Consider the following 23327-nt stretch of genomic DNA (forward strand, 5'->3'; position numbering starts at 1 on the left):
ATATTATAATGATATCTTTATGTTATAGTTTGTTTGTTTGTTTTTCAGTTATTATTTTAGATATTGGGTAGGTTCTGGATTTATATAGTTGTAACTCAATATTTCTAAAGTACACTTTAATAATTATCAGGATTTATAATCTCTTTGAATTTGCCTAATTAATTTTAAAATTACAGTTGAAAACATGGTTGTATGATGCTGTAAACAGCAGTTTTTTTAAAAAAAAAATGGGTATTAAATTTAATCTTAAGACATACAGATAAGTACTACATGAATGTCCCCACTTGGTCTGAAATATCTTTTTGCCTTTGAAATATAATCACTGCAGAACACTGTAAATAATAAATGCTAATTTTATTTTTATATATTGTAGTGTAATATTATTTTAAAAAATAAATTATTTAATTTAATTGCATAATTTAGTCTGCACCCATAAACCTGAACTGATCCATAAAATAAGTTTACAGAAGAAAGATAGTGATAATATGAATTTGAAAATATATTCATTTTAAACAGGGAATAATTCTAAATAACTTTCCAGTAACAACAGGACAACATTGTATCATGGTTAATATATCTAAATAATATTTTGAAACTGAAATATTCTGAATTTTAATTGATTTTCACAGCCCAGAATTGTTATAGATACTACTAGTCTTTAGCTGCAGATTATTTATCTGTAAGGGCTGGAAGAAATATTGCTTTCTTTTGGTTCTGTGAAATTCTGCACATATGGGCAAAGAGATACAGATATGAGATAAAATCATTTCTGTAAAAAATTGCCTGGGAAAATTAAATGTTATCTTCTCTTGGAAGTGGTTGGTGGGGATTATATGTTTTCTGTATTTATTTTAAAAAGAACTGTACCTGCTCATTCACAATGCTTTGTGAATTATATTCCTCTTTCAGCTTCTTTCCAAATACTCACCTGACTATTGAAGAATTTCTGAGAAAATAGTTTGTTTACATGACAGTATAGATCACATACTATCTTCTCCAGCACTGAATTATTGTTCATGAGTTATAGACAGAAAATTAGTTGCAACCATTTTTACAGTGCTTTGTACTAACTATGAGGAGAAAAGAGAGGAAATAAGGAAGCAGGGAAAGAATAGAGATTTCTAGCACATGAATACCAAATAGGCAAAATTCATTTGAAATATTTGATGGGACTTCCATTTGTAATTAACTTTATAGTAAAATCAGATCTTTGGATTGAACCAATTTGATTTTTAAAAGGGCACTGTGCACCTCCACAAAAAAGCCAAATAAATTTAGAGTCTCCAATTATGTATTTGACACTATAATTCAATTTAGGAAGACAGTTTTGAAATCTGATTTAATTTGGAGATTCAATTTAATTGCCCCCCCATCTTTTAATCACATATTTGCATAGTCCTAAACTCTAGCCCCAATAATATAACTAAAACAAAAATAATAAAGAGTATTATCATGCATGAAAATAAGCATGATCCAACTCATAAATTAGGTAAGACCTAATTTTATTCATAGCAATATTCATAGCAATATAGGGTATATAAAAATCTAGAAAGATAATTACTTTGAAAGGAAGATGCTAAAGTGATCAACAAATGTTTTGTTGATTTAAAACAATTTATCTACATAAGAGTGGAACAATTTTAAGTAGTCGCTGCCACCCAACTTCAAAAGTAGATATTACTAGAATGTAACATTCAAAATTATTCTCTTGGGATATTAAATACTTTAGTAATTTATAAATATGAGGAACATTTAAAAGTAAAAGTCCACTAACAATTGTTTATTCCTTAAGGATATGTAGAAAGCTATGATTATTTTTAAATTGTAATATTTAACAGCTCAATAAGTACAATTCAGAGAAATAGGTATGACTGAAGTCCTATTCATCTATAATGGAACAAAGTTGAATATATGACTAAATATGCAGAGGTTGTGCTTCCCATTGCTCACATTCCATTAATTTAAATGTCATTTAGTCTTACATGCTCCAGCTTTGCCATTTAAAATATAAACAGATTGAAAAAAATGGAGAAATTACCTTCTTTCTCCATCAGAGTAAAATACATTTTCCTTTAGTCATAACTTTTAGGATTATGATTTAGTATGTTATTGCCTATGCTGTAATCAAGTTATACCATAATGAAATTGATATCTTACAATGAAATATTTTTCCTAAAATAAACCTAGAAATGGGAAATAGACATTTTGTAAATTTTTAGACACAAAGGGATTTTTCCATTAAATAGAAACTATATCTTTTAAAAACTGGAATTTGTCTGTCTATCTACTGATCTATCTGCCTGCCTGCCTGCCTGCCNACCCACCCATCTATCTATCTATCTATCTATCTATCTATCTATCTATCTATCTATCTATCTATCTATCTATCTATCTATCTATCTATCTATCTATCTATCTATCTTGTCAACATCATCATCTATCTCAGAAACATCATCATCTATCTCAGAAACATCATTTGAAAATGGCTGTAACTATTTAAAGAATTATATGAACATATAGCAATCACTGTCAAAACAGAAAGTTGTAAAAATTGCTTGTTCCTGTGCGATGATAGATCCCATTAAATTGATCGCCCCACTGTATAAAAGCAAATATCTCTATAAAGAAAGGAAAGGACACAAGGGAAAGCTGAATTCAGTGAGTTTCAAATAGAAAAATTGAACTTAGAAAAAAGATCACCAATCGGTAATTTTTAAAGAAATTTACTTTACATTTTGAGATTTCATCTGCAGTTCAGAATTATGCTTTAAAAATATATTACATTTTATGTAAATATTTTAAGTTCTCATTTTTAAAGTTGTGATATGACCACTTAGTGATAATTATTGTTTCAACTGTGTTATTGATAAACATTCGCTACTTTTTCATTTGTTCTAGCCTCAAGATATCCAGAAGTGTGTCCTAAAAGGAATAATTAACGGTTTATTGCATGAATGGAAAGGGTAAATACAACTAACTTTTATATACATCTATAACACATGACATTTTAATTTCCACAAGATTGGAATTTTAAATACAAAACATAAGAGCCAGTTTGATGCAGTGGTTAAAGTGCTGGCCTAAAAACCAGGAGATTGTGAGTTCTACTCCTGTCTTAGGCATGAAAGCCGTCTACGTTAATTTGGGCCAGTTACTCTTTCTCAGCTCAGCCCACCTCATGGGATTGTTGTGGGGCAAAAAGAGAAAGAACTATGATGTATGTTCCCTCTCTTGAGATATTTATAAAATCACAAAGGCAGGATAAAAATCTAATAAATAAATAAACTAGCAGAATATTCAATAAAACCCAGTGATGATTAGCTTACAAGCCTTTTGGAGAATATAGTCTTTAGAACTTAGTTCATTATTTTGATTTGAAATTTAACCACTTCTCTAAGTAGTTGCGTTGTTGATCTTACAATTTTTGCAATAAGTCTATTAGCAGATATAAATATTAGGTCTCTGTACAAAATTGTGACATATTTCTATTCTTTGCATTTCACAATTTACAAGCCTATTAATATATTAATTTTAACATGTGAGGTTGATAAATAAAAACTCACATGAACAAATGCAAAACATTTTCCCTTTCTGATTAAAAATCCCATGCTTTTATAAGTCTTACATATAACTAGGGATAATTTTGTCACATAATCGGAGATTATTAACATCTATGTGATATGCCTTTATATTTATTCTTAAATTAAATAATTACATCATTTATGTACAGTCTAGCTAGTATAAAATAGTTGCAATTTCACTTAAATACAGTTGAGCATGCATTCACAAACTTAGATTGTACCTTTCATTTTTCACTTATTCATGTTCTTTCAGGCCACAAACAAAAGATGATCTCAGAGCATATTTTGTACTTCTACAGGTAAGAAGAAGAAAAAAGAGTATTTATTTTGTATGCCTTCTTCTGCTGCAAGTCGTGTTATTTTACCTAGCACTCATTATGCCAGTCCTATTTTACCTAGCACTCATTATGCCAGTCCTTGTCAAGTGCCGGGGAAATCAGGAGTATAAAGATTTATTGCGAGCTTAAGCTCTCTACAAGAATCTGAGCTACTAATGGTCAAGGGAAATTAATGGGAGATAAGAAGATAAAGGAATTCAAGGTGGGCTGGACTTAGATCTCTTGTGGGGGATCTCACAAGAGTCATATCATCATGACTGATGATATGTTTGACTCCCTCCCTCAGGCTCAGCCTGGTAATCTCCTAAAGTCCTGCCCTTTGCATCTTTACAGTGCTTATGCACAAAGAGAATTCTAACAATAATGAGCATCAAATGCAAGAAAAGATCAGTCTTAGTGTTTGAAACATTCTAGTACATGTATTCACATTTATTTGTGTGTCACCACTTCAGCATATCTTTCTGAGTGAAATTTATTGAGGGGAGCTGAACACTACTTTTATCTTGATGGGATTTTGTTCAGATACAAAACAAACTGTCTGGCACTGCTGTGTTTAAAAGGTTATTGCTGTGCCATAATAGTTCACTTTTGAAACCAGTAAATTGGCTTCACCACTGGCTTTATTCCAGTGATATGATTAATACTGGGATAGCCTCATATGTTTATAGCTTAACTCCATCACAACTCAGCAGCATTGTTGGGTACAGTTGCTTGTATACCAATTAATCACTGACAGAATCATACGGTACTCTATCTATTTTCAGTGCAAGGGAAAAAGCAGCCTTTTAACTTCTAGGGTTCTTATATGGTTACTTCACTAAATTGAACTTATTGATGAGGTCACCAGAAGTCAGAGTAAATGTTACTTTTTTAAAAGAAAAATAATCATAAAACAATCCATGTGTTGCTCCATGACAATAAAAATCCAGTTAAGTTATACTTTATCAGAACCAATCAAAATAACTTACACTTATTTCAGTAATATTATTATAATTTGGAGATAGATAGTTTAGATTTTTTTTACAGTATACTAATGAAGTGTTTTTAATCTTTTTCAGAATCCTCTGTTTAGTAACACAACAACATATGTTATTTTTGCTCACTTGCTAAGACAGATTGCTGCCTTAACTGAAGATGATCATCACTACCTAATTCACTGGTTTAAGAAGTAAGCTATTTTCTGTTGTTTAAAATTATGGGTTTTATGCTTTCAGTTATTAGTTTCAGTTATTGCCCTAGCAGCTGCTGATAAAAATTCTACAGAGGAATTATTGAGTCTGCCATTTGTATTTCTATAACTGTCTGATTTGGTACAGCAATCAAACAGGACAGACACAGACCTCAACAGATAGTTAGGACTGCAGAAAAAACAATTGCAACCCGCCTGCCTTCCACTGAGGACCTGAATAATGCACAAGCCAGAAAGCGCTGAGAAAATATCTACAGACACCTCACATAAACTGTTTCAACTCCTCCCCTCAGGACGCTGCTATAGGGCATTGCATGCCAAAATAACTAGACACAAAGACAGTTTTTTCCCCTTGTGCCACTCTGCTGAACACCTCTTATGTCTAAGGATATGTACCCATGTAGTATGGCTGTATTACAGTTATCCTTCTCATCTTTGCTAATATCTTCTCCTGTTGGTATCTTATGATTATATTACCTTGTTTGTTGTATGTACACTGAGAGCTTATGCACCAGAGACAAATTCCTTGTGTGTCAAATCACATTTGGCCAATAAAGTAGTCTATTCTATTATTTATGTGCGATAGTCAAAATACCCTGAAGTGCTAGCAACTATTGAAGAAAATTTTGCTGAGGCTTCTCATATTATAAACTCCATAAATTATGTTTTATATTAATTAAACTTTATTCATTATTACAACAAAAATATTAATCCACACAATCTAGTGCAGTGGTTCTCAACCTGTGGGTCGGGACCCCATTTGGGGTCGATCGACCATTTCATGGGGGTCACCAAGCAAGGCTGTCCACCATTTTTTTTGTCCATTTTTTTTGTCCACCATTTTTTCCCCTTTTCCGGCGGGTGCCTTACCTCCCTTGGGCTGGGCCAGCTGGTGGTCGGCCTGCTCCATCTCTGCCGCTTGCCAGCTACGCCTCGGCCAGCGCAGGGGGCGGAACCATGCATGCGCGGCGCTCCCGGGCAGGGAAAGTCCTCGACTTACGATCGGTTTAGTCCTCGACTTACGACCGGTTGGGGTCACGGCATTAAAAAGGTTGAGAACCACTGATCTAGTGCATTGAAAAACTGCCCTGAGTTACCTTAACTTTCTCAAAGAACTGGACAAGGAAATGCTGTGTTGTGTCTTTTCCACTGGACCCACCAATTTCAATGACATAAATTCATCAATATATAGTTATAGCTATCTAGTTACAACTACATGCTGTATTGGCAATAATAGGTTAGAAAAAGTAATTATTATCTTTCATAGAAAAGGTTAATAGTTCTGCTGAATACATTTTCTCCATAATATTTGTATTACTCATGAATGTTTTGTAGAAACATTTTGTAGAATGTTATTAAGAAGTAAGAACTATGAATTCCATTAGTACTCAAGCTATTATAAAAACAATATTTATATATTTTATAGGATGTCACAGAAGCGAATCAAGCAAATTATAGAGCGAATCCTACAGTTTATTTCTTTGCGTCTGTTTCCGGCAAAACTTGAAGATTTGCCTCCTATGGAGAAGTGTACCTGGTGGATTCCATCAGCAACCAAAGTTTTGTCTTTATTTAGTAAGTTTGTTTAGATTCAGTTAATATTTTCTGTCTTTTCCTAGCTATAAGGCATTAAAGCATGTCAGTATACAGTATACAAATTATGTCAGTATAAAATTAGTTTTTCGCTTTAAACCAACACTATTACATAATAGCAGAAAACATTTCAACAGAATATATATGTATAGTCTTTATATGGTACAGTATTTTATAATTATTTTTAATCACCTTTAGAAGAAAATATTTAAAGATTTCACATTATAATAGTAGTAATATTTTAATGGCTTGAAGGATTTGTGATTACAGCTATTGTTTATATATATATATATATGTGTGTNTATATATATATATATATATATATATATATAATCATTCAAAAAGTATTCAGACCCCCTTCACTTTTGTCAATTTTGTTATGCTACAGCCTGATTCTACAGTTGTCAAAATTCTTTTTTTTTTCATTAATCTACGCTCAGTACCCCATAATGACAAAGTAAAAACAGAATTTTAGAAATTTCTGTAAATTTATTAAAAAGAAAAAACTGAGATATCACATTGGTATAAGTATTCAGACCTTTCACTCAGTACTTTGTTGAAGCACTTCTGGCAGCAATTACAGCCTCAAGTCTTTTTGACTATGATGTGACAAGCTTTGCACACCTGGATTGTGAGATTTTCTGCCATTCTTCCTTGCAAATCCTCTCAAGCTTAGTCAGATTGGATGGCAACCGTTGGTGGACAGCCATTTTCAGGTCTCTCCAGAGATGTTCAATAGTGTTTAAGTCAGGGCTCTGGCCGGGCCACTCTAGGACATTCAGAGTCCCTAAGCCACTCATGTGTTTTCTTGGCTGTGTGCTTAGGATTGTTGTCATGTTGAAAAGTGAACCTTCGGCCTAGTCTGAGGTCCTGATCGCTGTGGAACAGGTTTTCATTGAGGATATCCCAGTACCTTGCTTCATTCATCTTTCCCTCAATCCTGACCAGTCTCCCAGGCCCTGCTGCTGAAAAACAGCCCCACAGCATGATACTGCCACTACCATGCTTCACTGTTGGGATGGTATTGGGCAGGTGATGAGCAGTCCTGGTTTCCTCCAGACGTAACATTTAGAATTGAAGCCAAAGACTTCAACCTTGGTTTCATCAGATCAGAGAATCTTGTTCCTCACAGTCTGAGAATCCTTCTGGTGCTTTTTTGCAAACTCCAGGCAGGCTTTCATGTGTTTTGCACTGAGGAGAGGCTTCTGTCTCGCCATTCTGTCATAAAGCCCAGATTGGTAGAGGGCTGCCGCAGTGGTGGGATTCAAATATGTGAACAACCCGTTCTCTGTGTGGATGCCACTTCCGGAAGTCCATTCTAGGCCTGGGAAACAAAAAATTAGCTACCGGTTCAGCTGAAGTGGTGCGAACCGGCTGAATCCCACCATTAGGCTGCAATGATGATTGTCCTTCTGGAACTCTGTCCCATCTCCACACAGAATCTCTGGAGCTCAGTCAGAGTGGCCTTTGGGTTCTTGGTCACCTCTCTTACTAAGGCCCTTCTCCCCCGATTGCTCAATTTGACCAGGTGACCAGTTGTTGGAAGAGTCCTGGTTGTGCCAAACTTCTTCTATTTAAAAATAATGGAGGCCACTGTGTTCTTAGGAACCTTTAGTGCAGCAGAAATTTTATTGTAGCCTTCCCTAGATCTGCGCCTTGCAATAATCCTGTTTCCGAGCTCTGCAGGCAGTTCGTTTGACCTCACGGCTTTTGCTCTGCTACAGTATGCATTGTAGAGAGGTATGTGGCTTTTCAAATCATGTCCAATAAATTTAATTTACCACAGATAGGCTCCAATCAAGGTGTGGAAACATATCAGCAACAATCAGGAGAAATGGAAGGCACCTCAGCTAATTTTCACATGTTGCAAAGGGTCTGAATACTTATGCCAATATGATATTTCAGTTTTTTTCTTTTTAATAAACTTACATACATTTCTAAAATACTGTTTTCACTTCAATTCTGTCATTATGGGGTAGTGAGTATGGATTAATGCAGTAGTGGGATTCACCCAGATCGCACCACTTCAGCAGAACCGGTAGCTATTTTTTTGTTGCGGAGGCCCAGAATGGACTTCCGGAAGTGGCATCCACACAGAGAATCGGTTGTTCACATATTTGAATCTCATCACTGGATTAATGAGAAAAAAAATGTATTTCAACAACTGCAGAATCAGGTTGCAGCATAATAAAATTGATAAAAGTGAAGGGGATACTTACACACACAAACACATATATGAAAGAATACCATTTTAAACTACTATATTACAGCAATAATCCTGTTTCAGTTATCTAGGAATATAAAAGTGAAACTATTACTTAAAAAAAGAATACTGCAGCACCTCAAGCGTTCCTCTTTACTAATATATTAAACAGATCAGAATTACATACAGTAAACCATTCATTTAGTGACTGTTCGAAGTTACAACGGCACTGAAAAAGGTGACTTATGACCAGTTTCCACACTTATTATCTTTGCAGCATCCCATGTTATCAGAATCTGGGTGCTTGGCAATTGGCATATATTCACGACAGTTGCGGCGTCCTGGGGTCATGGCATCCCCATTTGCAACCTTGTCATCTGGTTTCCAAAAAGCAAAGTCAATGCAAATCATGTGGTTGTTAAGCAAATCAGATTTGCTTAACAACCACATGATTAATTTAACAACTGCAGTGATAACCACAGATGCTTAACAACTATGGCAAAAAGGACCATAAAATGGGGCTACCTCACTTTACAACTGTCCTGCTTAGCAACAGAAATTTTGGCTCAATTATGGTTGTAAGTCAAGGACTACCTGTATGTAGTCTACGTAAAGTTTTCTGGTTCCATTCATACTTTTAAAAGTCTAAACTTATCCCTTCTATTAGAGAAGGGATGCAACAAAGAATATTATTGCTTTTTTACAAGTCTTAATTTCATTGTTTTAAACAAGGTTGCCAAACATCGTTACTGATAACTAAATATGTCATTGCAGATGCTTCGAATAGTCCAGCTAATCCTTCTCTTATTCCATATACGGATTTTTATAATTCTACACTAGATCATATTGATCTCATGGAAGATTATCATAACTGGCAGTGTTATGGAAATTCTCATAGGTAAGGGAATATTTATTTTAAAAATAAAGGTTTAATAGTAATTTTTGTTTGAAAAAGAGGCATCTTACAATACTTTATAAGTGATACACAGGTTATCAACCTGTGTATAGTTGTGTGTAGTTCTCTAAACATTGAAAGGAGAGATTAAATGTTAACAATAATTTAATGTTAATGTTCTTAAAACTTTAATGTGCTATGTAGAATGTAAAAGGTATTTCAATTGTTGAGCAGAGATTAGTTAAAGATCAAATATCCAGGATCATTTTTGGGGGTCATTTATAGCTGTAGTTATTATAGCTGCCTATAATGCTTATTCTCTATATGCTGTTCTATCAGTAGCCCCTTCAGTGCTCTTTATTAATCATACCAAGTTATTTTTTAGGCTCTAGATTTCCTCTATATAATTAGCTTAATATGTCCTAGACTACATCATTTATATTTCTCAATGAAATATAATTCTGAAACATCAGTCCAATACACATAGAAGGCATTACGCTGGAGAAAACCTGGTTTAATAATGCTTTTTTATCTCAACTGTCCAGAATACTAATATACATTTAAGGGAGATTTTATTTTTTGTATAATTGTACAATTGTGTTCTGTAAGAGGAGGAGGACAAAAATTGCCTGGATCTCTTTGATAATTATTAAGTGTTTCTTTGGCTCATAGGTAAATTTGTAGAGATTCCCCAGATATCCATATTTTTCTTCATAGCTTCTCACAAATTTTCAGTGGTTTTTTCAATAGGATACAAGTAAGTTGACCTAACTAGTGATACTTCTAGCTTCCAAGTGCAAATGATGATAGAGACAAAACAGGTAGAGAAATAAGCTTAGAGGAATAGCAATAGAAAGATTTCCTATGAAAATGAAATGAGAGACTACATTACTCAATAAGCACAGTATCTGTGTCCCTTGAATTAGCTAAACATGTATGCATTATTAACTGTTAAGCAGATAATTTCTTTTGTAATTTTCGTTTTTAAAACGGGCAATCTTCGACTTAACTGTTCATTTAGTGATCATTCGAAGTTACATTGCCATTGAAAAAAGTGACTTATGACCGTTTTTCATACTTACAACCATTGCAGCATCCCCATGGTCACCTGATCAAAATTCAGATGCTGACTGACTCATATTTATGACGGTTGCAGTGTCCCAAGGTCATGAGATCACCTTGTGTGACCTTCTGACTAGCAAAGTCGATGGGCAAGCCAGATTCACTTAACAACTGTGCTACTAACTTAACAACTGAAGTGAACAGCTATGGCAAGAAAAGTCATAAAATGGGGCAAACTCACTTAACTGCCTCACTTAGCAACAGAAATTTTGGGTTCAGTTATGGTTATAAGTCAAGAATTACCTATATTTACCTACTGGAATTCATTCTATGTTCTTCCATTAATTTATTTCAATATAAATATGTATACATATGTGTAATATTTTATCATTCAGGTTTTCCTTCTGTCAATATCCGTTCATTATTTCTATAGCAGCAAAAAAAGCTATAATTCAAAAGGATTCAGAACAACAAATGATAAATATTGCACGGGTAAGCATTATCATTTATTAAATAAATTGTGTATTAAAATTGAAATAATATTTTATATATTAAATACTTTGTATCAGTCACTTCTCTAAGTATATTTAGACTTCTGATAGGATACAGTTTAAAGTATGCTTTAAGTTAACTGTGCAGAGTTGCTAGGAGTTGGGCAGCATATACAGTTAATAAATCATTATCTATAAAAATGTATTTGGGATGTTTATGCTCTGTATAAGCATGATGAACCATTTGTAATAACAAAGAAGGAAGATATTTACCTAAATCAATCATGGAACAAACTGTAAAAGAGTTATGTTCTTTTTAAATGCCAGGGTGGAATGACTTTACAGTTATTAGAATTGTACTTTTACATGTACAGATAGATGTAACTCTTCTTCACTTCAGTGTCCCTCTTTCCTACAGTGTGTTATAAGATATGTGGGCGTAAGGATTGTAAGGAGGAGTTAATTGCTAGCAAATTCTGAAAGCCAAGTGTAGAGCATATGTTAATTTTCTGTATCAGTACTATAATTGCTATCAAAACTATCCACAGAAGAAAGATGCCTATGTCACTGAATGCATACTTTTATAGTTATTTGATAATACTTACATTTCTGTATCAAAAAATATTCCAATCATATTCTATTGCTTAACCTAGCAAATATTGCATTTGATATATCTTTTTCTATATATTTTGTTAACTATGTAGATTTGATAGAATATTAACAATCCATAATTAAGATCAGGTAGAAACATATATAATTGGCATTAGTATTAAATATTTAGGTTGTAAAAATTCGTTTACAGTATTATAGTATCTTTCATAATTCATAGAGGACAATATATGACCATTATTTTTTCCTTCTCCCAACCTCTTTGGATTGGAACAGCAAAGCCTTGTGGATAAAGTATCTCGGAGGCAGAGACCTGATATGAATATGCTATTCCTAAATGTGAAAGTAAGAAGAATGCACCTAGTTAGTGATTCGTTGGATGAGGTATGCAAAATGGTTTCTGTAAAAACTGTTGAAAGAAACATTCTGAAGGGTTCAGATCCTTCCATATCCAAGTCGTAAATCATTTTGATTTGTCCACAGTTCCTAGTTCAAAAGTAGTGGTAAACTATGCTGTGATAAATGCAGAAGTCCTTACTTCTGGCATTTGAGGAGAGGAGGTAAATGAAGGAGAAAAGAACATGTAAGTCACGGTATCATAGAACCTGAAGGGGCACTTCAGGACTTCATGTCCAGCTCCATGCCACATGCAGCGTTCCAAATTAAAGCATCCTGTCTAGCCTCTGCTTGAGAAGATCCAAGGAAGGGAAAATCATTTCCTTCCCTGGGAATTGTTCCACTGTAAATCTCTTTTTTATTAGGATTTTTCTCTTAAAGTTCAACCAGAATCTGTCTTCCAATAATATCATGTCACATATACTGAAATAATAGAGAACGAGTCTTGGGTGGGGTTTTTTTTGCATAATATTTGTTCAAGTATTTGATGAGCGCTAATGTACCCACTCTATTATCTTTCTTAAAGTTAAACATACCTTATTCCATTATTCTCTTTGTAAGACTTAGTTTTCAATCTATTACACATCTATTCCAGTTTTTTTCTGAATATTTTTTATAATATATGTAAAAGAGATGGTATATGACCTGTGCGGAATAAAGTAAAACTATGACTTCCACTAATAGAAATAAAAATGGGTAGAAAGGTTATTGAAATCCCTAATCAGCTGAACCTTTAAAGACTTAACATTTGTGTTTCTTTACGTTTGAATGTTAGTTTGTATTATAAATGTTGCATTTATATCCCGTTCTCCAAAACAATGTTAAAATAGCATTATTACCTTGTTTCATTTTATAAGATGATAGATTTAACTGTTCACCATTTTGTTTGTAATAGCTCACAAGGAAGCGAGCAGATTTAAAAAAGAAATTAAAAGTTACATTTGTAGGAGAAGCTGGTCTTGACATGGGTGGCCTAACAAAAGAATGGTTTCTTCTTCTAATTAGGCAAATTTTTCAGCCAGACTATGGTGAGTTTTTAAGTTCTACTAATATTTAACCAAATAAGATAAAAATTAATGAATCCAAACTTGTTTGTGATGACGTTTTAAACAAAACAAAGATCTTTAGATCACCTGATTGTATCTCAATTTACTGCACACTTGGATCATCTATGATCAGCTTGCTGTGTATTCTCCCAATAACAGAGTCTTTTAGTGGCATACAAAGGATATCAGATTTTCTTCCTGGGTAGACAACTAATTGAGAATTTCTCCTCAATTAATATTCAATCTAAAAGAAATTAAGAAGTTCAGGAGAGGATATCTAAAATATGAGATAGTATTAATGGGTAATGCTTCTTTAGAATTTTTTAAAAAAATGTTAACACTATACCTGTAATCATCATAGTATGCTTTACCATTTAGGGAAATATATACACTGTATTCCATTAAATATATTTATTAAATATTAATGTTACATTTCAATTGTGTTGTGAACTATTTTACAAAACTGATATAAACTCTCAAATAAAAATAAAATTAGAATATGTTTTGTTTTCTCCAGCTGACCTTCTAGTTTTGTTATATTTCAGTATTTGAAATAAAACCAGTAATGCAATTTGTGACTGGAGAAATTATTCCCTTGCTATAATGGTACATTTATTTAAAACTATTACTTGAACATATTTGAGAGATGAGAATGAAAATTTTAGACATAGTTCACAGTATCTTTTGTGAACAGTAATAGAATTTTATTTTAAAAATGTTTATTCTCTCCTACAGGCATGTTTACATATCACAAAGATTCTCACTGTCATTGGTTTAGTAGTTTGAACTGTGATAATTACTCTGAATTCCGATTGGTTGGAGCTGTATCCTTTTCTGCCCACTAGAAGGTGCTATATACGTAGCTGATACCCCATAAGGCGCTTCTTTGCATTTTTATGTATTTTTCTTTTTTTCTTTACATAGCGTTCACTTGAATGTATTTATAGATTTATCTACAGTGGAGGCCAATAGTAGTTATGATCAAAAAATTAGTTATTTTCATATTTGACAGAATGGTTCAGATATGAAAATAAATAATTTATTTCAACAGAGTTATTTGTTGTTTACTGTTACAACTCGTTCATTATTAATAAAGGAAGATTGTATCATTGGCACAAATTAATATGTTCAATAGAAGAGTTCTGGATTCAGTATAGAGTCATGATGGCCAGATTCGAGACCCAAATACTATCTAAAAAGTTGTTTGTACCCAGGAATTGGGGATTATTGAACTAATAGACATTAGGAAGTCCTCATTTAGCAACCATAATTGGGATCAGCAACTCTGTCATTAAGCAAAGCAGTCACTAAATGAAACTGCAAATGTGCTTATCATCTTACTTCAAATTTCTTATGTTTTACAGACCTGTGAAGGTTGTAAATAAGAGGATTGGTCATAAAATTACTTTTTCATCACTGTTGCAACTATAAAAAGTCATTAAATGAGGCAGTCTCACAATGAGGCCTACCTTTAGTTATATCTTTGCTTGAAATATCTATTATTTAAGAGTGCAAACATAAGGAACATATGTTTAAACCCCATTTTTAAAAAGTATTATTTCACATACAAAAAAGGATGCAGCCCTCTTCAGTGCCACATATTGACTTGTCATGATGGGGACTCAACTTGGTTGCAAAAAATAAAACCTCACCGAGGAGGAATTTTTTGAATAAAATTTAAATTTGCATAGTTATAATGCTGATATGTTGATATAATAGCCAAAAATGTATTTTTAAAGTAGTTGTTTAAATGCGATAAGTTACACATGTATTTGTGTGTGCCTTTGAGTATTTGTGTGTGCCTTTGAGTGGACACATCCCTGCAGTTTTCTTGTTAGAATTTTCAGAAATGGTTTTGCCATTGCCTTTTTTATAGGGCTGAGAGATGTGACTGGCTCAAAGTCATGCATCTGGCTTTGTGCCTAAAGTGGGATGGACTAAAACTCACAATCTCCTGTTTCTAATCTTCTAATCACTATACCAAACTGACCTGTAGATTGCACATCTGCATTTAAAAAAATAATATTTTGTTATCTAATACTCTGATTATGAGTAATTCTTTCTCTCATAAAAATGCCTATCCACATATGGTATATGTCAGGGCTTTTCAACCAATGGTACGGGTACCACCTGTGGTACATTGGCACCTGGCAGGTGGTACACGACCATCCTAGAAAAGTGGTAGCGGGGGAGGGGAATGAGCTGAACCAGTGGCAGCACTGCACAAGCCTGAGCGAGAGATGGCTGGAGCTGCAGGGCTGTCAGGGCTCAGTGGAAGCACCAGGATCAGCGCTTCTTCAGGACTGTCAGGGTTCAGTGGAAGCACCAGGATCAGCGCCAGGCTCCAGCTGGAGCTCAGTGCTGATCCTGGCCCTTCTGCTGAGCCCAGAAGAAGCGCCAATCAGCTGGAATGTTGCAGCATCTCCAGGGTCTTGTGATTTACATTCAGATGCTTGGCAACTGATTCATATTTATGACGGTCAGTGTGTCCAAGGGTCATGTGAAGTGACCAAAACCTGCTGCAACCATCCAGCAGATGGGGGAAATAAAAACCAAACACCCCCCACCCAACCCCGCTGCCAATCCTCAGCAGAAATGCTCACAACAATGAAAACCTCGGATAGGAGGAAGAGCGCCACCGGGTGGGCAGGCAGGTGTCTTGCTTGGCTGTGCCTTGGGGGGCACTTTTTTCAGTGCCATTGTAACTTCGAACAGTCACTAAGCGAACTGTTGTACGTCGAGGACTACCTGTACTTTTATCACTTTTTTCCTTTGGGGGGGGTGTCATCAAGTTTTTGACACCTTGCTAGGCAACTTGTGGTACTCGGATATTGCCATATCCTAAAAGTGGTACAATGGGTGAAAAGGTTGAAAAGCCCTAGTATATGTAAGCAAATAATCTTTAATAGAATTAATTTGGAACATTTAGTATCCTAAAAAAGCTACTTATCTTGATTTTCCAACCACTGATCAATTAAAGAACCCCATCAACTGCTTGAAAAGGTACATTTTTAAAAAAATTATCTATTTGTTAAATGTTTATGCCGCCCATCTCATTGTTGAACAACTCTGGGCAGCTAACCTCATCATAAAACAGCAATACAAAACAATTAGAATGTTAAACGATAAAAACATTAATCATTAAAAGTTAACAAAAAAATGGATAAACAGAGTGGAATCTTCTTCTTAACCAACTCCAGAGTGAGCCCCAAGCCAATCAGCAGATCTAGATTTTCAGGCACTTTCTGATGGCCAAGAGGGTGGGGACATATCTCACCTCAAGCAGCACAATGTTCCAGAGGGCGAGAACCACGGCAGAAAAGGCTCTTTTTCTAGACCCCACCAACTAAAATTCCTTTCCTGACTGGCTCCATAGCGAGCTCCTTCTGCCAGAGCAATTGGGGCGGGCCAGTCTCACTGGGGTGAGATGGATCCTCAGGTAGCCTGGACCCCGTGCCATACAGAGTTTTAAAAATAAAAAGCAATTAGATGTGGAAGCAAATCAGCAACCAGTGCAGTTTGTGCAACAGTGGTGTTACATGGACCATCCCAGGGGCTCCTAAAACTGTCTGCACAACTGTATTCTGTGCCAGCTACAACTTTTGAATACTCTTCAAGGATAACCCCATGTAGAGCACATTGCGATAGTCCAAACACGAGATAACCAGGGCATGAGTGACTAAGCACATTTTCAGCTTTATTTATATTTTCTTTATTTTCTTTACATTTTAAGCTTTATTTACTCTGCTTTCAGCCATTTTGCAGTTATTACATTTTCAGTGAATTTATTTATTTTATTTATTTATTAAATTTATATACCGCCCTATCTCCCTTACGGGACTCAGGGCGGTGAACAGGCGATACTAAAAACCACGATAATAAATAAATAGTTTCTGTTCTAAAATCGAATTAAATAACAGGCCTGTTCTAAAAACACACCCATACAAAAACCCTCACTGAAACATAATCAAACTACGCCAGGCCGGCCGCACGGAATAGATGGGCCAATGAAATTTGACTGCAATTTCAATAAGAATCTTTAGGATACAACTTTGGTTATTATGTATGATATAAGCTTTTATGGTCAGAGTATCTAATGAAGTGGCTCATAAAAGAATTGCTATATCATAGAGTAATTTTGTTTATCTTAACATCACTATGATATTTTTTTTTGCACTGAACATGACTATTTCTCTGGAATTCCAGTTAAGAAAAAAATCTGGAATAGACTGTACTTTAAAAAGAAAAAGAAAGAAATGTTCCTGTTTCCATCATAAGCTGGTTACAAGATGTGTTGGTAGTTTTCCTTTTTACAAACTCATAGTTAAATAATTTTGCATAATGTTTATTGCGGAAGTATAGTATATTAGAATAGACACAGGGAATATTGTTGTAGTTAGGAACATATCCTTAGTGTTTCCATGAGATGCACTAATTTTCTACAGCAAGTATTTGATACTTTATACACAGACCATGTTGCTTACACAATAGGGAACCAGGATCCATGGTATTTTTGACAACATTTTGGAAATGGCTTGTTGCTTTCTGGGATTATATTTTTAAAAGAATTCCTATGCTAGGGTGAAATTTCATGACTTACTAATAAGCTTGTTGGTGGATTATTTGTTATAGAAGTTAGATTACATTTAGATGCAGTGTCAGTATTCTAAATATGTAATATTTTTATCACCCCTGTTTAATATAACATTAATAAAACTGATAGTATGCCCTAAAATGAGAGTATGATTTTAAACTTAACATTCATCGTCCAGCTTATGGGGCTAGCTGTCTATAATAGTATCACGCTGGATATTCGATTTCCGTTGTGCTGCTATAAAAAATTACTTAGTCCTCCTATTGTACCATGTGACCTGAATACACCTGTCGGAATTGGTAATGTTACTATTGATGACCTGTGTCAAGTTATGCCGGTAGGTATGAGTTATTTTGAAATTTCAACTTTTTTTTCAGTACAGTATTTGTGGTTTGATTGCATAATTTCATATTGTGTTTATAGAGCAGAAAATACTATTTATACTTTACAAAGTTCCTATTTATCATTAGCAGATTTGTACATTATTATAACACGATAAAGCCCAGAAATAGTATGTATTTAACATCAGTGATAACAGGTAATGCTTTACCTCTGCCTTGTTTGTACTGTGTATGTTGGTGTTATATTTGCTGTATGTAGGTTATGTATACTGTTAGCCATATTGCAAGGTTTTTAGTTCTGAATCAAATAGCCATTTCTATTTCTGATACATAATTAAAATTATTCATTTTAACAAATGTAGCACTATTGTAAATAAGGACAAAATGCAATCTCTGAAAAACAAACTCAGTTGTAAATTACTTTAGAATATACTGTACTCAAATATTATTCACATGAACAATTATCCTAATGTTCATAACTGACACATATTTGTAAAGCAGAATATTTGTAGCTCAGGGTTGACATGAGAGGACCTTGGTGCTCTCTGAGCTTGCTTGTTTTCTTGCAGACGCTTCATTACCCAACTACATTACCTAACTACATACTTCCAATTTGATGGGCATATTTACCAACAAATTAAAGGGGCACCTATAGCAGAGGTTGTCATGCAATGTCTAGAAACCATAGCACTTCCACAATACCACCGAAAATATGGACCAGATATGTAGATGACATCATCATCATAACAAAAAAGAACCAATTAGAGAACACCCACAGAACTATCAATAACATTTTTAAAGAAATTCAGTTTACTAGAGAAAAAGAAAACAACAACTCACTACCCTTCCTGGATATCCTGATCAGCAGAGACCACAATGGCAAACTAGAAACACAAGTTTACAGAAAAACCCATACTAACTAGGTGCTCCACTACCAAAACAACAACCCAATCTCCCACAAGAGAAGCTGCGTAAGGACTTTATTTAGACAAGCCCAAACACACTGCAGCAACCGGAACAGCAGAAAAAGGAAATAGAGCATCTATACAACATATTCCAACAAAATGGATATTCACAAAACTTTATCAAAAAGTCCTGAGCACTCAACCCAATATAGCACAACCAACACAAAGCCTAAAAAGAATTACACTGCCATACATCAAGTATATCTCAGAAACTACTGACTACTACAGGCTCATGATATCAGCATAGCACATAAGCCAACTAAAGCCCTTCAAAACATCCTAAGCAGACCAAAAGACCCAACAACCCTAGAACAAACAACAGTCATCTACAACATACAATGTAAGGATGTAGGACAAACAGGCAGAAGACTGGCAGAACGCATTCACAAACACCAGCTAGCAGTCAAAAGACATGATGGAAATTCTTTAATTTCACAACATATAGACAGATTTAACCATAATTTCAATTGGAAAAATGTGAGCATCCTAGACCAAGCCAAGTCCAAAAATGCCAGGAAATTTCTAGAAGCCTAGCACTCTGACAAATTAGCCATTAATAGACACATAGACATTAACAACATCTATAGACTATGCAAAATACAGTTTCACGCAGCCCAAAAAGGAACAAAAAGACCCAGCCATCTCTCCACCAGCAATCACCACCTAGATCAGTATAGATTAACTCCAGGATTAACATCAGATCAACAATCAAGTAAACAATACCCCAATCAAGAAACTGCCAAAGAAGCCAACAGCAAGCAGCCCAACCAAAGAATCTCTAAGACCACCCCCACCAATACCGATAGGCAAGCCACTAGAATATAAACAGACAGCAAACTGCAGTCCTCACTAGCACTGATGATGGTTTGGGTAAACAAGCAAGCTCAGAGAACACCAAGGACCCCTCATGACACATTTTATCTAGAAATGTCTTCAAATAATTACCAATATATAATATTTGCAACTGAACCATGAAGAAGTTACAATTCTAAACTATTTTTTTTCATGTTGAGGAAGTGTCAGGCAATTTAAGATTCTGTGATGCTCAGTTAATGGTAGCTCTTTCACACATGCAAGTAATCATTTGATGTTTTGCCAGAAATTGAACTACTCATATGCTATAACAGGATAATAAAAACACGGGCTTTTTCCCTTCCAGCATAATTCCTGGAGAGGAACTGTGAGCAACTTCAGTAATAGGAGATACACGAATCCACCCTTTTACAGATTAGGGGCCTCCTTTGGTAATCAGTTTAGGAATGTTGCACAGGTTCTGAATAAGCTCAAGAAGTTTGGTGCCTCCAGGACTATGCAGTAATCATATTAATTATCTACTAAATTGTCAAAACACAATATTTTAAATTGCAGATCACATATAAGAAACAATATAAAAAACAGCATTAAAGAAATATGGCCATGAAAGAGCCCACTCTGATTGCTATGTACATGTATAGGTTCAACATCAAATCCTTAATGTAATGTCAAAAAACAAACTTACAATTTTTGTTTTTGCAGGAGATGAACTAAGAACCTAAGATCAGGGATAACTACCCACTTTCAGTATATTAGGTATCAGAAACAATATTTATTAACCCTCTCCAAGAGGCTTTATCATCCACCTCAGAAAAACATTTGCCATTGAACACATAATGTGCAATTTGGACAGTGGTGGGATTCAGCCGGTTCGCACACTTTGGCAGAACCGGTAGCTAATTTTTTGTTGCCCAGGCCCAGAATAGACTTCCGGAATGGCATCCACACAGAGAACCGGTTGTTCACATATTTGAATCCCACCACTGAATTAGGATAATTCGGAATGAAAGGGTTGCCAGTGGTCCATTCTACTACTGTATTTATAGAAAGCTATTAATGTTTAGGGCTTGCAGTTCTGTACTGCAAAATTGAACAATCACTAAGTGGCAGCAATCACATATAGAATACACTCATTTCTTACTTTCATCAAATGGCAGTCTAGATCTATAGCAGCCTAGATCTATAGCAGTGGTGGCGAACCTATGGCACGGGTGCCAGAGGCGGCACTCAGAGCCCTCTCTGTGGGCACGCAGGCCATCGCCCCAGTCCTAGGCCTTCAGCTGGTTTTTATAAAACCTTTTTGCTTTAGGCCTCCGGTGCCGTGTACAAAACAAAAAAGGTTCAATCAATCAGTCAATTTCAACTTCTCGCGGGGGAAAAAAAGATCTTGCAAAGTTGGAATTGATTGATTGAACATTTTAGTCCCACCCAGTCTGCTGTTACCAGCACAGCCACGCCTACCCAATGGGCCACACCCACCCGGCACCCAACAATGCATAAGTGGGTTTTGGGTTGCAGTTTGGGCACTTGGTCTCTAAAAGGTTCACCATCACTGATCTATAGCCTAGCATTCTTGAAAATGCTGGGATTTGGCAGCATTTAAACATGGCAAACATATTAATTACCATGCTAGATTCTAATAAAAATGCTGCATATTTAAAGCTTCATAGGAGAAATCTTATTCTAATGTTTTATAAAAGCTGTAATAGTTGGGCAATTAAGTCTGGACTGCAAAAGCCTCGATGGTCAATAAATGACAGTAAAGATTAGTTTTCTGTATCTCTTTGTTGCTATCTCATGGTCATCAGGAATTTGTGTTTTCATTAGGCTTTTTTTATCCCCGTATGATGAAGAAGGAAGCTATGTGCATAACCTTCAAAAGGAAAAGCAGTAATGTAAATAGTATTTGCTGCAGTAAGAGTGTCATTTGGTGCCTACTCGGGTGATCTCCCACAAAACATTTGTCTAAGATTCATAAGGAAAGAAGGATGTTCTGTATATGTTAAATTTCAAAAAAATTTCTTACAGGAGTTAGCTCATGGATTAAATGAGCTGCTATCCTACGAAGGGAATGTTGAAGAAGACTTTTATTCAACCTTCCAGGTATAATAAAAATAAAACCAGAATGCTTGAGTTGGAAGGAATCTAACAGGTTATCTAATCCAGCCCCCTTGATAAATTCAGGGATCCATTAAATTATATTAATGTTATTTTCGAAAATGCATTTATATTGTATTTATGACAACAGCAGCATTTAATTAGCTTAAGAACAAAGATGGAAGTGAAAGTGTCATTCAAAATATGCTCCCATTGTCCAAAATTCTATATTATCCAAATTTAGTTTTTCTCATCTTCCCAAGCGATTTATTACAATTATTTAGAATATTTTGGCTACTAATCATTCTTTTTTTTAGCTTCTTACTTTATTATTTTATCCTTTCTTCAGTGCAGCTGGGGGCTAGACAGCAAGTCAGCCAAAACTATTTAATGATTTCAGATTTTATTTCACTCTGGTTGGCTGTATTCAGTTTTTAGTCATCCCACCTTTCACTAAGCTCTTGAAAAGCATTATAGCCTCTACTTACTTTCCATTGTATAGCTCAGAACACCTTTTCCATTAAATAAATGTTAGTGTAAATACCATTTTAAGAATTGAAAAATAATTGTAGCTACAGGCAAGGAACACCTTGTTTATGTGTAAATGAGTTTTAATTTCTCTTAGAATTAATAGTAATGTACACATTTACCAAACCTCATATGATCTGGCTGAAAGGCTTAATATTCTGACAGGACGTCTGAGTTGAGTAACAGATATTTTGTTTTGTACATACGTACAAGTGGTCCTTGACTTACAACCATTCAATTAGTGGCTACTTGAAGGTACAACAGCACTGAAAAAGTAACTTATGGCTGTTTTTCACACTTATGACCATTGTACCATCTCTGTGGTCATGTGATCAGAATTTGGATGTTTGGCAACTTGCATGTATTTATAATGGTTGCAATGTCCCAGAGTCATGTAATCACCATTTGCTACCTTCTGACAAGGAAAGGCAATGGGGAAGCGAGATTCACTTAACAACCGTGTTACTAACTTAACAACTGCAGAGATTTGCATAACAACTATGGCAAGAAAGGTTGTAAAATGGGGCAAAACTCATTGTCTTGCTTAGCAATGGAAATATTGGAGCTCAATTATGATCGTAAATTG

At 34.9% G+C, this 23327-nt stretch overlaps 1 protein-coding gene across 1 annotated transcript in view; it reads left to right on the plus strand.

Annotated features, from left to right (window-relative positions):
- HECTD2 (HECT domain E3 ubiquitin protein ligase 2) overlaps positions 1–23327 on the plus strand; it is a 46633-nt gene that overhangs the window by 19453 nt on the left and 3853 nt on the right. Inside the window, exons 6-16 of the mRNA XM_015818809.1 lie at positions 2899–2963; positions 3835–3880; positions 4978–5087; positions 6535–6683; positions 9679–9802; positions 11257–11353; positions 12238–12345; positions 13253–13385; positions 14139–14227; positions 18176–18334; positions 22145–22219. Coding sequence (XP_015674295.1) covers positions 2899–2963; positions 3835–3880; positions 4978–5087; positions 6535–6683; positions 9679–9802; positions 11257–11353; positions 12238–12345; positions 13253–13385; positions 14139–14227; positions 18176–18334; positions 22145–22219 — 1155 coding nt within the window. The remainder of the gene's footprint in view (positions 1–2898; positions 2964–3834; positions 3881–4977; positions 5088–6534; positions 6684–9678; positions 9803–11256; positions 11354–12237; positions 12346–13252; positions 13386–14138; positions 14228–18175; positions 18335–22144; positions 22220–23327) is intronic.

The sequence above is a fragment of the Protobothrops mucrosquamatus genome, unplaced genomic scaffold (genome assembly GCF_001527695.2).
Source record: "Protobothrops mucrosquamatus isolate PMUCROS unplaced genomic scaffold, P.Mucros_1.0 scaffold792, whole genome shotgun sequence".
Lineage (NCBI taxonomy): Eukaryota > Metazoa > Chordata > Lepidosauria > Squamata > Viperidae > Protobothrops > Protobothrops mucrosquamatus.